This window comes from Megalops cyprinoides, chromosome 15 (genome assembly GCF_013368585.1).
Source record: "Megalops cyprinoides isolate fMegCyp1 chromosome 15, fMegCyp1.pri, whole genome shotgun sequence".
Classification (NCBI taxonomy): Eukaryota; Metazoa; Chordata; class Actinopteri; order Elopiformes; family Megalopidae; genus Megalops; species Megalops cyprinoides.
The window spans coordinates 14,798,925-14,812,323 of NC_050597.1; the positions used below are offsets into that span (position 1 = coordinate 14,798,925).

At 38.0% G+C, this 13,399-nt stretch overlaps 1 protein-coding gene across 1 annotated transcript in view; it reads right to left on the reverse strand.

Moving 5' to 3' along the window:
* eys (eyes shut homolog) overlaps window positions 1–13,399 on the reverse strand; it is a 266,508-nt gene that overhangs the window by 58,110 nt on the left and 194,999 nt on the right. Inside the window, exon 38 of the mRNA XM_036547241.1 lies at window positions 115–265. Within this exon, the coding sequence (XP_036403134.1) occupies window positions 115–265 (151 nt within the window). The remainder of the gene's footprint in view (window positions 1–114; window positions 266–13,399) is intronic.

The following is a 13,399-nucleotide window of genomic DNA, read 5'->3' on the forward strand; positions in this document are numbered from 1 at the left end:
CTTTTTGTTAAATCTTCAGTCCTGATGTAACACATGGTTGAAAGAATCATGAACTTTGGTTCCCACTGTTACATTGTTTATTGGAGCTTAAGAGTCTCAGAATGCACTACTCACCGTATTGTGATTGGGATCAACCTATCATTGCTGATGTTTTGACCCGCCTCCACAGTCAAAACGTGAGTACCACTGCAACCCAGCTTGACAACAGGTCTTCTATCCTCGAGGAACACGTGTAGAAACCGATCACCAAAATTGTGCTCCTGAGCTGGAAAGACAGACCAATTTGATTCTGGGTTAGAGCATATCTAATTTTCTACAAGGGACTAGTCAGGTGGAAAAAAGTGCCTTTTAAAGTGACCTACTTTTAGTTCTGACATAGCCCTGTGTTAGCAAGTCCTTTTCTGATTATTCTGTCACTACCAAAAGAATTCTTGATGACAGAGTTTCAGCTCAAAGTTGATGGAGTTATGTCAATGCCAAAATGAAAAATGTGAACTGGGTTTTAGAATCTTTCATCCCACATGTCACCCATAATGAATTTCAACCATCAGAAAAAAAAGACAAAAAAGCAAAAATGTCTTACTTTGCAGTTACTGTAGATAGTATGGCATGAATTTATTCACAACCTTATCACTGCTTTGTTTGCAGTGAAAGGGGTTTTTCGTTTTTGAAATAAAGAAAACTGGCCAGACACAGACTGTCTTTTAGAAATATTCTGTCTTTGAATTTTCCTCACACACTTCTAAAAGAAACAAAACAATGTCCATTTTCATAAGATTTATAAACCTCATCTGACCTTTGGTATTATCAGAAATGCACATATTACAAATGCAGATACACTCCTTTGTTTGAGTGATACAAAACAGCATGAGCCCAATGAGATATGTGGTGTTCTGCTGTCTGAAGTGTCCACGTTAGTTCTGCTTGTAATATTGTGTCAGTTCCTCAGTGCTGATTGCAGCTACGCACAAAATTAATGACAGGAGAATTCATTTCCCGCTGTGCATAATTTTTGAGACTCCGTCCACCAAAATTGGGTCAGTTGATTTTCTAACTGACTGCTTGGCTTGCCCCTCCTCCAGCCTATGACATGGAGTCCACTAGCGCAGTGCCCCTCTAACATTGGACTATTATTTCCACCTGACCCTTGAGGACACTGTGCTTCCAATATACCAGAGAATATGACTGATTATTTCACCTTAAGATACAGTTAGCATTCCTACTAATGTGTCTTCTGTTGAAATATGCTGTCATATGAATATGTATTTGAGTGGTCTCATTAAAAATAATAAGTGGTGAATTAAGTAATCGAGTGCAGAGATAGGGCAAGACGACCTCTCATATATCTGTATTCATTCGCTGCATTTGCCGAACATACTAATGACATATGATACAGAGCAGACCTCTAGTTTAAGGAGAGTAATATGGCTCAACTCATCTCAAATCTAATTTTTCTCAAGAGTCTCTGGGTAAATCATAATCTACCGGTTCCCCACAGAGGAAAAAAGGACAGAATTCAAGATTATCCAGGCCAATGACAAACCTTAGATGACATTATATCCCATTTTTATTCTGGTTTGCACTTCAAATGTATATAATGACTGTATATATAATAATAAAAGTATAAATGATACAAATATAAATGATAGTAAGTATGAATGTATGTAATACTATAGTGAGTAATACAAATATACATGGTGGGGACACCGTTTGGATTGTATGCTTTATAATTGTACTAAAACATCTCATGAGGCTGTTGTCTTTGGGTAACAGTATGTGTCCATGTAAAAAAATTGTCTTCATGTCTTGCTCATTGAAATGTGTTACAACATGCAAATAACGCGGACTACCTCTATTCTAGTCAAATTTTACATTCTGATGCATATTTATGTGGGTATGTAGACTTGTGTGGATGGGAACTATCAGAAAAATACAGTGGCTGTCTAATACTAACAACAAAAAACACACATGTCCATTTTTGGCTTTTGTATACATTGCAAGGGAAACCACTGTATTAAGCTACCGATTGAAGGTGAAACCCAGAGTTTCTGTTCTATTTAAATTTATGTTTGTCTCTCACTCTAAATCTTCTCATTTTCAGATTGATATGCTGATATGCAAAATCTTGTGGATAGTGTAAAGGGCATCCTTCTCTGTGTTTAGAGTTTACTGTGAAAGCGCATCGGATGAAGTGGCTTTTCATTAATTTCATTACTGCCCACAAATTAAAAAGGCTTCTGTAAATTAATGATGTTGAGCTGTTGCTTTTTCATATTGCAGGTCTGTGGAGCTGCTGCCTAGATTAAACAGTTGCCAGTACTGTATATGGTGCTCCAGTGTGCTGCTTTCTCTCCCTCTAAGACAACTACAGTAAAAAAAGGGATAAGAAAATGAAGACAATGAATCTGTTTACAGCAACGTAGAGCTTTCATTTTCAAAATCCGCTAGCCATCCTTTTCTATGTTGCTGCAGTGCATTTGAGAATGATCATCTTAATTTGAAGGTAAACTCTTAGTCATCATCACTATGGTTTTTTTCTCCCTGAGAGGAAATGAAGAATGACTCTACACTGTCCCTGCGGCCCTTTTACTTTGCGTTGGGCCTAACGGAGCGTTCGTCCTTTAGTCAGTGCCTGTCACCTGTTCTCTCTCCCTCTCTCCTGCTGACAGGTGAAGTCCAGGGGGAGATTGGCTGTGTGCTGTGGGGAGGGGCCCAGCGGATGCAGTGCGGGCATGGCTGAGATTCTCTGCATCTCGATGCGTGTCTTGAGCTCTTGTCTGATTAACTTTGTCTGTTTGATCTCTAGAGTTTTCTTTTCAGTGCCTGTCCTCTGATCTGAGAACGCTATCTCTCTCTCCCTCGCTCTCTCTCGCTCTGAAAGAGAGACCTGCTCAGATTAAAGGAGAAGTGTCTTCCGGGTGCTTATTGAACATTCATCTCAGCTAAAGGCTTGATTAGTATGTGAGCTGCAGGACCTGCGTGGCTACAGATGGGCAAGGCCAAGCTGAACCCTGTTAATTGATAACATGATAAACACCTGCAGCTGTGAATATCAGCCTGCTTCCTTGTCTTTGCCAAACATAATTTAGCTTTGCTTGCTGATGTTAAGTAAAATTACTTAATAATTTTGTATCAAACATTTGAGTTTACATTTGTCAGTGCTAAACACAGGAAATAATATAAAGACGGATAAGATGAAGCTGGAGAGGATGAAGTGAAAAACAGAGGGAGGAGAAAAAGAGGGAGAAGGAGGGAGAGTTGAAGTAAAACAAGATAAAAAAAAGAACAGGAAAACTAAATAGAAGAAGAAGAAGAAAAATAAGCAGGAGAAAACAAGAGAAAGAAGGAAGGGAAATAAAGTAAGAGAGGGAAAGAGAAAGGCAGTGGGTATGAGGGAGGAGGGGTAGACGAAGATGGTGATGACAGGAAAGGCATGTCGGCAGAGTGTATGCGTTGTCATTCTTTTTTCTTTCTTACTAATCTATAAAGGGAATTTATGAGGATTTTGACAGGTACTGACAGGAGATAAACACTGTCAGATAGCCTATGGCAGGTGAGATAAATAAGCAGCTAATCTGACAGGGTGGAAGCCTGGTGACTTTAGCTAACTTGACATGACGAGCAGCACCAATCATATTTTAACTCTAAGGACACGCCCCGTCCCTGTCCTCCTTCCTCCCTCGACGCTATTTATGCACAGCAACAACATTTCTGTCATTTGCTCCTTCAAAGGTGATTTAAAGGTTGCCTATCTGGCCAGAGAGTAATCACTTATGAGTCATCTGAGAATTCTCAGACTCACAGAGTGTTTTTTTAATCACTTTACAAACTCACTCTACATAATTCAATGGCTTTCATTTGGCTCACTTTTCTGCTCTCCGTTTTCATTCTATTAAAATATCTGAGCAGCCGTTTGATTATGTTACCATTTTACCAATCTTACCATGTTCACCTGTTTATGAACTACCCTCATGATCTTCTGGCACACGGACAAAAACTGAACACAAACTTGTTTAAAATATTAATATAATCAAGCATTCATAAATAAACACTCTGCAGTATTACATAAACCATGCATCTATTTTTTATTTAATTACACACATACATGTTTGAATATTCCACTATTCCTCTCACACCTGTTTAACATAATTAGTAGTAGTAGTAAGAGTAGTTATAGTAGCAGTAGCAGTGGTAGTATTAACAACAACAATGATATCACTACTGCTGCTGCTGCTGCAGCAAAATCTGTATCCTCTGCTGCATTTTCCTCACGCTGTCTTTTTTAAACTGGGTTTGGAAAAATGGAAAGAGTGAGCCTGGTTTTCAAAAGTCTCAGAAGCAGATTGCATGGCTTATTGAACACATAATGGCCCTGATACATGAGGAGGGGGTTATTTTATTTTATGCCTGGATGTGGCTCCTACAGACAGCTTCTGTGAGATATCTGTCCTCGGCAGCAAACTGATCCAGAGGGGGAAAAAAATCAAATCAAATTTCATCTTCCTGCATTTTCATATTCATACACATCTCCAGCGCAATAGCAGTGAGGGGAAACTTCATTCTTTTCTCCCTGATGCTGTTCTGGAGTGATGCCAGGGACGTGACATAGGCGAATGTGCCCTGGGTTTGCTTCTGCGTAAAAATGAACAGTAACACATGGAGGATCATCAGCATTGGCAGCGCGGCCTCACCATCAGCACAAGGGAAGATTAATACTCAGTGTTCTGCGGTGGTACGGAACCCCCCCAGCGAGGACAAACACAACGGAGCACTGCAGAGGCTGTGCATGGTGATTAAGCCCTTTATTGTACTGTAAATCTGGCAACTGCTGTTTGCGAGGGCCCTTTGTGCCTTCCTTCAGAGGTGCTGGAGCTAATTCAGAGGAATTAGTGGTCACATTGATTCACTGGCAAAAGCCCATGCACTCAGTCCTGGACCACTTGTTCCACAGCAACCACAATGATGGCCGAGACAGCTTCATACTGAAAACGGGTTCCCACCAGGGATAAAACACACTGACACCAAAATGGGTTTTATTTTACTGACTTAGCAGTGAATCTTCTACTGATCAGTACCACCACACTTTTCAAAACCATTTTTCTCATTTAGTCTTACATGTTTTTTTCCCCCCTTTTTAAAATGATTCCCTCTGGAAATAGTGCACTCCCTGTCATACTGTATGTGTCTAACTGTAAATGGCTCTACACAAAAGGCTAATTGAGATGATTGATAGAACTTATTTATGTTGTTTTTGTTTTGTGTTCATGATAATTGAACCTGAAATTATACCAATTTATTTCATGACTTCAACTTTCATATTTAGTAACACATGCAGGGAACCCAAATTATTAATGTACTTATTGTATTTATTTAACATTGTCAAATAGAATCTGTTTTGCTTGTAATATGACATGTGCTGTGAAGAAACTTGTTGAAGAGCACTGTATGTACACAAATTAAACATATTATTATTGCTATTCAATTTACATATAATTAAATTTACATATAATAATACTACTGCTGATTAAACTAGTAAAATAAAATAGATTAATAAAAACTACATACTAGCAATAATAATATGAAGTAAAAATTCCAGATTACCATGTTATAACTTGAACAATCAAGACAAATAATTCTAAATTGACTGAGAAACAACAACAAAACCCCTCACTCAAGCATATCAACGAATAACTCAAAAAGATCTAAGGTCTAATTACAGATACCCCACTAAACACAAGACTAAAGACAGCTTAAGATGAAAAAGACATAAAATAATAAATGAATAAATATAAATTGCTCAGTCTTGCACAATCGTGTACAAACTTGCATGTGGTACTTCTGTGGACAGGAGGAAATAGGAAAATACAGAAGTACATGTAGGTGCTGGCATGTGTTTGTGTGTATGTACATGCGAGTGTGTGTGCATGCACCTGTGCTGCTGTGAGTTTATATGTGTGCAGGAAGAAATGACCTTTCCTTTCTCATCACATTCTGCAGAACATTTTCATCCCTGTTATCAGCACAAGCCACAGGCCTGGAGCAGAGGCTGCTGAGTTGTGAGGGACAATGGCGTGGGCCCACGCCTGAAACGTGAAGGTTCTGCATGATTGGTGATGCATGACCTTACGCCCCCTTTCACTATAGCTAAGCGCTGATAGGTATTTGAACATGAAGGAAGGCCAGGTTAGGGCTGGTTTACACCCTGACGTAATTCTGCACTGTCAAAAATGCCATGGCCCATAATGCAGCGACAAATAATAGCAAACACTTGTGCCACAAAAGCTCTGCTTTATTTTTATTAGCTGTGTTCTTTACTGCAGTCTCCCTATCAAACAGTTGTGCTATGTATCAACCAAAAGTGTATTAATCTGCTATTGTTATACAATCTCATTTTCTGGGCATTCCACAACTATTTGCATACTTGCTGTTTTTTCATTTTTTAACCCGGTCTTCTTTACTCACAATCACATTTTTATTTATGCATGATAAACAGTTCCATAAAAGAGATACCACTAAACAGTTTACCTTCTTATATGTCTCCCCTCCTGCAAAACACATTCTTCTACAATTTGTAGTTACAGCACTCCATGTACACATACTCATAAACAGATTATAGCGTGCAGACCACTCATAGCATCAGTCAGTGCAGCCGCATATGATTGGAAAAGTAAAAGGGAATCTGCACCATTTAAATGAGTACATAATGGTAGACAATATGAGAAACTGAAACTTCATTATATATTTGTGAGAAATTAAAGATGCAGTAGCATTTTATTTGTTTTTCTATTCTCTTGAGACATACCATTGGTACACACAAAAAAAAAGAATATTAGAAAATCATATTCTCCATCCATCTTTGCAAGATTAAATGTCTCATGTATATGTGGTATTTTCTACATCTGATTTAAAATATTATATTTAATTGACTCAGTGTAGTCTTCAGATGAAGAGAGGGAAAACCAGAGACCTCATACACAGAAACATTCGCCAGTCAGGACAGCGGGAGTTTGTCAGAGGTAAGACTCTGCCGATGAGCAAAATGTGTGGCATGTTGTCTCCTGGCTGGCAGTCTCTGAAAGCTGGTAGAATGTAGGCCATTGAAACAGGTCTCTCCATTCAACACCACTGCAAAAGACAGATTACCTTTGCTGCTTGCTGTAGACTGGAGCACAGAAAATAAACTACCTTTCAATCTTGCACTGTTCACATGGGAAGTCGAGGCATCGTCAAAAGTAGGCAATTCACAAAGAGAGATATGGCCTACAAGATAGGCTGGAAAATCTGTGAGTGGCAACACATGGGTTTCAAACCGCCACCACAGAGCAAATGATGACTGCCTGCCTTAGGCAGAATGTTAAATTAATTCTGCTAAGCTTTCCTATGATTACGTATTATAATCATATTACATACAAAATCCTGACTCCAAGGAGAAAATATATTCACCAGAATTAAAGGCCCCAGTCATTACCAATGCATGATGAAACATGTATCATGTTTCTGAAATACAGTATCATATTCATATTCACATCATGCACAAAATGCACACAACAATGGGTATGCCACCATGTGAAATCTGTTTCAGTGTTTTAGCAGTTACAATCCAGTGCAATACACTGACTCAATGGCCCAACACTTTAACCAGTTTGTTCACTGCATGTTTCTTAACAGTGTGCAAGGAGGTATAAAGATTGAAAAATGCCAATGCGCCTTACATACTGAATTATTTAACTCATAAGCAAATCTGTTATAGAAATCATAATAAAAAAGCCTAAACATGCAAGCTTAAGGTCAGCTAAAGCAAGAGTGTTTTAAATGGAGAGACATCACTTACATAGAAAGTATGATGAGGCTGAATGCAGCTGCTGTCTCCGTGTGAATGCAAATGAATCTCATAGCACATCCCACAATGTAAACCTTATCAGGCGCACATTCTTAGATTTATCCTACAGTAAAATCAGATCGGTCTAGATTACCTTGACTCACTGCACATTCCTCATCTGTCAACCAATTTTTATGCCTTTTTGCTGCAAGATGCTTTTAACCTTTTATAACTTTAGACAAAACTAGTTCAAAGTTCATTCAGTTCAAATTCAGGCTCTTAATATCAGTTATCAATATAAGGCTGTTTTTTGCTGTTCTTCCAGCAAGTGATTCTAAAAACTGCACAAAGAAGTCACCACCTTTTCAATAATAATAATAATAATAATAATAATGATAAGCCTCTTAAAATCGTGAAGTTTAATAGGGATTGACTGTTTGTTATCAAGCTGTGATCTTATTATGAATATTTTTTATTCCTTGAAAACAATGGATCTCACAATGTTTAATTAAATGTCTTTAATTTCTACACCAATTGTTTTATTTCCTTCCTCCTTTACTTTATTGTCAATGAATATGGTTCTCTCATGCTTGCTCTTTTCTTTTCATTATTTTTGGTGTCAGATTGCAAAGGATTTCAAATTACACAATCTTACAAATAAGATATTTTATAACATTTTGAAAACAAATTCAAAATTTTGTTAAATGTTATTACACATGCAGTGTATGTATTCTTTCTCAATTTTATGTCTTCATATTGATCAAAATCCACTGAAAGCTATTGTATTGACATTATTTTCATGGGGGTGGGCATAACCATAACAATGATGGTACAGTCATACAGGGGCAGGCCCCTGAGTATATCTATAAGGAAAAAACCCGTATGTACTAACTACAGACCTCAAGTCAGTATCTAAGGGTGACTTAGCTTTTCTGTACCAACTCATAAATTATGGAAAGGCAAACAGTCACACTTTTTACAAGTATAAACACTCATTTGTTTAAATTTACACTCATTTAGTTTGATCTCTTGTTTTGTGCTGGTTTGTTTCCTTACTGAGAGGCATTTTGAACCTTGGGTCTGAAAAAGTGCTTTGCAAATGAAGTCATTAAAGTCATTACTATAAATTATCATTATCATAAAAACAGCACAACTACAGAGTTACAGAATTCATCAATGCACTTCTTCCTGCCCAGCGCTATTGTAAATCTGTAGAATCTTACAAACCTCTAATGTTTCCAAATCCAATGCAACAGCAAGGATTCACACCTATTTTCACTGTCTTCAGCAAAGTCAAAACCCTTGTTGAAGGCTTTGTACAGGAAGAAATGCAGGCAAAATGATAAAATGCACTAATGAAATACCACCAAAGTAGTCTAAAAATACATATGCTAATTACTTGGCAGCACTGTAATATTTTATTGTCAACAGCTCTGAATGATTTTGTAAAAGCTGAAATGACTCTGAAAATGTATTAACCTTCCCTCTGAATTACTTACAAGACATGAATTATGCGGGAAGATTACATGATTGATAATAGAGGAACCTATGATTTAACATATTACAGAAAGTAATGTGAGAAGAGCCTGAAAACCTTCTTTCCCTCAGTAGGAAGGGATTTATGTGTTCAGTTATACCCATATTCAATCAGAATAGGCTGCATAATTTCATATTTGCCTTGACACCTGTTGGGGCATTTGTCTTAGTGTCTTATTTTTGAATTGGAGTTTGTTGTTTCTTCTCTCGGTTCTTGTGTTCTATAATCTCACATGGTCACCTGCTTAGTGTGAAAACCAATTCACGCAGAATCCAGGAAAGATATTTAACTGTGCCAGCAGTTTTTATCTTAAGCTCCTGTCCTCTTTTTACAATAACTGGGCATGAATTTGCCTCAGATTACAGTCATCATGGGTTATCAGCATTTATCTGCCGAAACATAAGGGAAGAACATACCCTCATGAGATTGAGAGAGGCCAGAAAATTGCCCCTTGAATTATGCAGTGTGGATAGGGTACTGCGCTGCACAAGGAGAGTTCAATCTCACAGCACCTCTCATTTCACTTCAAATAACAACAATAGCAGTAAATAAATTGAATCTTAGTTATTCTGTAAATGTTACAGACCTTCATGTAAAAGCAGCATGAAGTAAGTCAATTTGAAAAATTGTCTTGCTGTATTTGGGATGCTACTGTCAATTGTTCATGTGCTTTCCACGGAGAGTCTGTTTTAGACCCTGGCTCTCCAAGAGTGTTCACAACAAGCCAGCAAATCAGATCACTTGTAGCTTCAGCAATTGTAGAGATACCATTTTCAATGTGACGTGCACCGAGCTGATCCATATATAGAGTGAGTGCTCACTTCTTCCAGATTATACCAGACTATACCTCCACAGAATCATTTAAAATGGACCACAGGGAAAAAATATAACACTCTATGGTTTCTTGACATAGATTCTTCTGGGGAGATGGAGAAGGTGAACAACTTCATTAATATGAATTTGTTTCGTGCTCTATTGGCTAATAGGCTTATATTTCAAAGGAACAAGATGCAACATATCAAATTAGTTAGTAATGAAAAGGTAATACAAGCTTTAATTCATCCCCTTGATTATATTAATGAAAATCTTTTTAAAGGTCTTTGTATGATTCTGAAACCCCTTTTCCAATGTGAATGAGGCTGACATTTTTCCTTTAGAATTAATTCCTTTCTTTTCTTGCTTTCTTCTGAAAAACAATCTTTCAGAGAATGCCAAGTACATTTAGAGAGACCTTTGCAAATATCAACCAACATTTCTGTAACACTGAGCAAAACTGTCTGATAATGTTGGATTGAATTTCACCTCCAAACCTCCACCTAAATGCACCCAATATTCGGCTTGTGATGAACCTATTACCCACACACAGTGACCAAAACAACAATAACATTGCCCACAAATGTAAATGCAAAACAATCCTCCACTGAACCCAAAATAGGAAACTATTTTCTTAATTATAGCCATTCAGCATTGGACACCACACATTATGATCAAGATTTCCCATATGAAGCACAGTGTGAGAGTGTGCATGTGTGCAAGTATGTGCATATGGCTCTTGATGCATTTGTGAGATGGCTATGATTCCCTCTGTCAAAAAGGAACTGTTCACCTGAGAATGATCAATCGATTCAGCCAATGTTTTCATACTCAATTACAATGCATTAAACATGAATGTGGAGCTACGGTAGGCTAACCTCGTATTTATCACTCACCTATTCCTTGACCATTTGACTTGACTTTCACTGCTGGGAGCTTTGTCCTGTGCCTCAGTATCATAACTGAAGTTGCTAAAAAATCTCTACACAATAGTTGCTGTCCTGAATACTGGGACACAGCACAGTATGCATCCAGTTCTTCTGTAGGGTGCCATTAGATAAATACAGTATATAGTAGCATAGTCTGTTTGCAAATAGAATTAACCCTGTTACCCAAGGTTGGCTGGGATTCTTAGATGACAGTGAGGGTCAACTTAGAAATGATTAAGTGTGGGAGAGTGTCATTATGCTTTTAAAAAGTATACCGTTGCTTATATGTTTTGTACTGCAACAGCCTATGCAGTTTATACAGTTTGCAGATATGATGTTTACTTTCCTTTACCTTAAGTGGTGGGTGAGACAGAGCAAGGTTTGAACAGTCTTTAATTCCCTCCATACATCAGCTCAGAGGCCATGAACAATCCGCTGAAAACAGTTACATTAGTCAACTCCTCCACACAAACTCTATGTGTCTGGTTAGCTTTGCAAGTACATAAAGAAAGGAAGCACAAATATCCTTGGTATGTACAGAGTGTGAGTATATTCTATAGACAAATAAAATGTCACGTCATGTAACTCATGACTTATACACTAGAAGTCAGGTTTTACAGATACATGGTGATGCTTATTTAGGTTTTGTTTAGAGCATCCCTGTCCTAATTAGAAACATTTATCTGAAGTCATGGCATTCTGGGTACTTTTTGCAATACCTAAAATAGTTAAGGTTTTCATGTGCCCCTAAAAGTATTTTCCACGTCTGTATCTTACATTCTGATACACTTAGGTTGCTATAGGTTGTTGCTATATTGTTAATGTCATTTCCAAAATTGTAATGGGAGCAAAGGTGTGGCAGTGGAGGGATGATATGACATATTGGATCCATTCCCCAGCTGACTGGGGCTGGACCACAGCTTCCAGTAAGCCCACAAGACCTCTCCTGAAGGCAATGAATTCATTTAGACCTTATTTAAGCCTCCCTAGTGACACACACAGGTGTGCGTGTGTGTGTATGTGTGTGTGTGGGGGGGGGGGGGGGGGGGGGGTTGAGTGTGTTTTGGGGAGTATAAAGGAAGGAGGGTGAAGTAGGAAGGTTTTAGTGAATACAAGTTGATTCTGTTTTGGAATTTAAACATTAGCATAAAATAGAAAACATGCTTTTGTCTGAAAAACTGAGTTGGTATTTTGATCCTAGACTGTTGTTTGATTACACTTTTTGCTTGGTATTTTGCAGATTTATAGATGCTTAGACAGTAACTATCTTATCTGGTCAGAAACAGCCGGTTCAGTTAGTCTTCCAAATGGAGATAGTGCTTGTTTTACATTTTGCTGTTTTCTGGTGCTCTTGGCAAAGATACATCTGTCAAAATGTCTTCCACTCTCCTCATATTAACTTGCATTGTGTCCATCATTTTATTGCAATTTTCTGTACATCACCGCTGGTCTTGTCACTAAATTAATGTTTTGCACCATAATGGGGGATTGACATCGAGAAAATCCGAGGGTTCTTTGATACTGATCAACCATTTAACTTACGTCCCAAAAACTATGGATTACCAATTACAAATTTTTGACTGTTTAGAACTTTTAGAATTTGATGCAATGTTTATGGGCATTACAGGATTATCAGAGATGCTGACTGACCGACACCATCCATATGATACCATTTAGTAGTTCCTTACATGCAGGTGAAGGAAACTGGGCCCTTGCCTGTTGATGGTGTGAAGTACAAGCTAATACAATCTCCATTTGTTGGATCACTTTATTTATTTGCTTGGCTGAGAATTAAGTTTCAGTAAACCGATCCCAGACTGACTAAGGAGGCAGAGCATTTTCCTCAGTGTTGGTGGGAAGAAATTGTTTTACAGGCCAAGCATTGGCCAGATTTCACTAGTGGTGATAGCCAGTGATCTGTAATGATAGCAACACGAAGTGGAAGTTTGCACACAGGGGTTGTGTGTACTCCTACACTAGTTCTGGATTTCCGGTCAACGTATCTGTGATATAACCTTTCATTATATTTGGCCTGCCATATACACCCAGCTTCATCACATTGCCATTTATCTGCAGCTGAGAGAAGAGGAGCATTTCATGTGGTTGAGAAGCCTGTTGAGAAGTCTGTGGTTGTCATCAGATTCTGAGGGTAGAAATGGCCAATTTAAATGCAGTCCACATGGAACGTGATGCATTCTTTGAAATTAAACACATGGAACCATTGCAGAATCACAGTGTAATATTTCTGACATCTCATATTTTTTATCATATACATGAAAAATAAGGATCTGCACAGTGCCT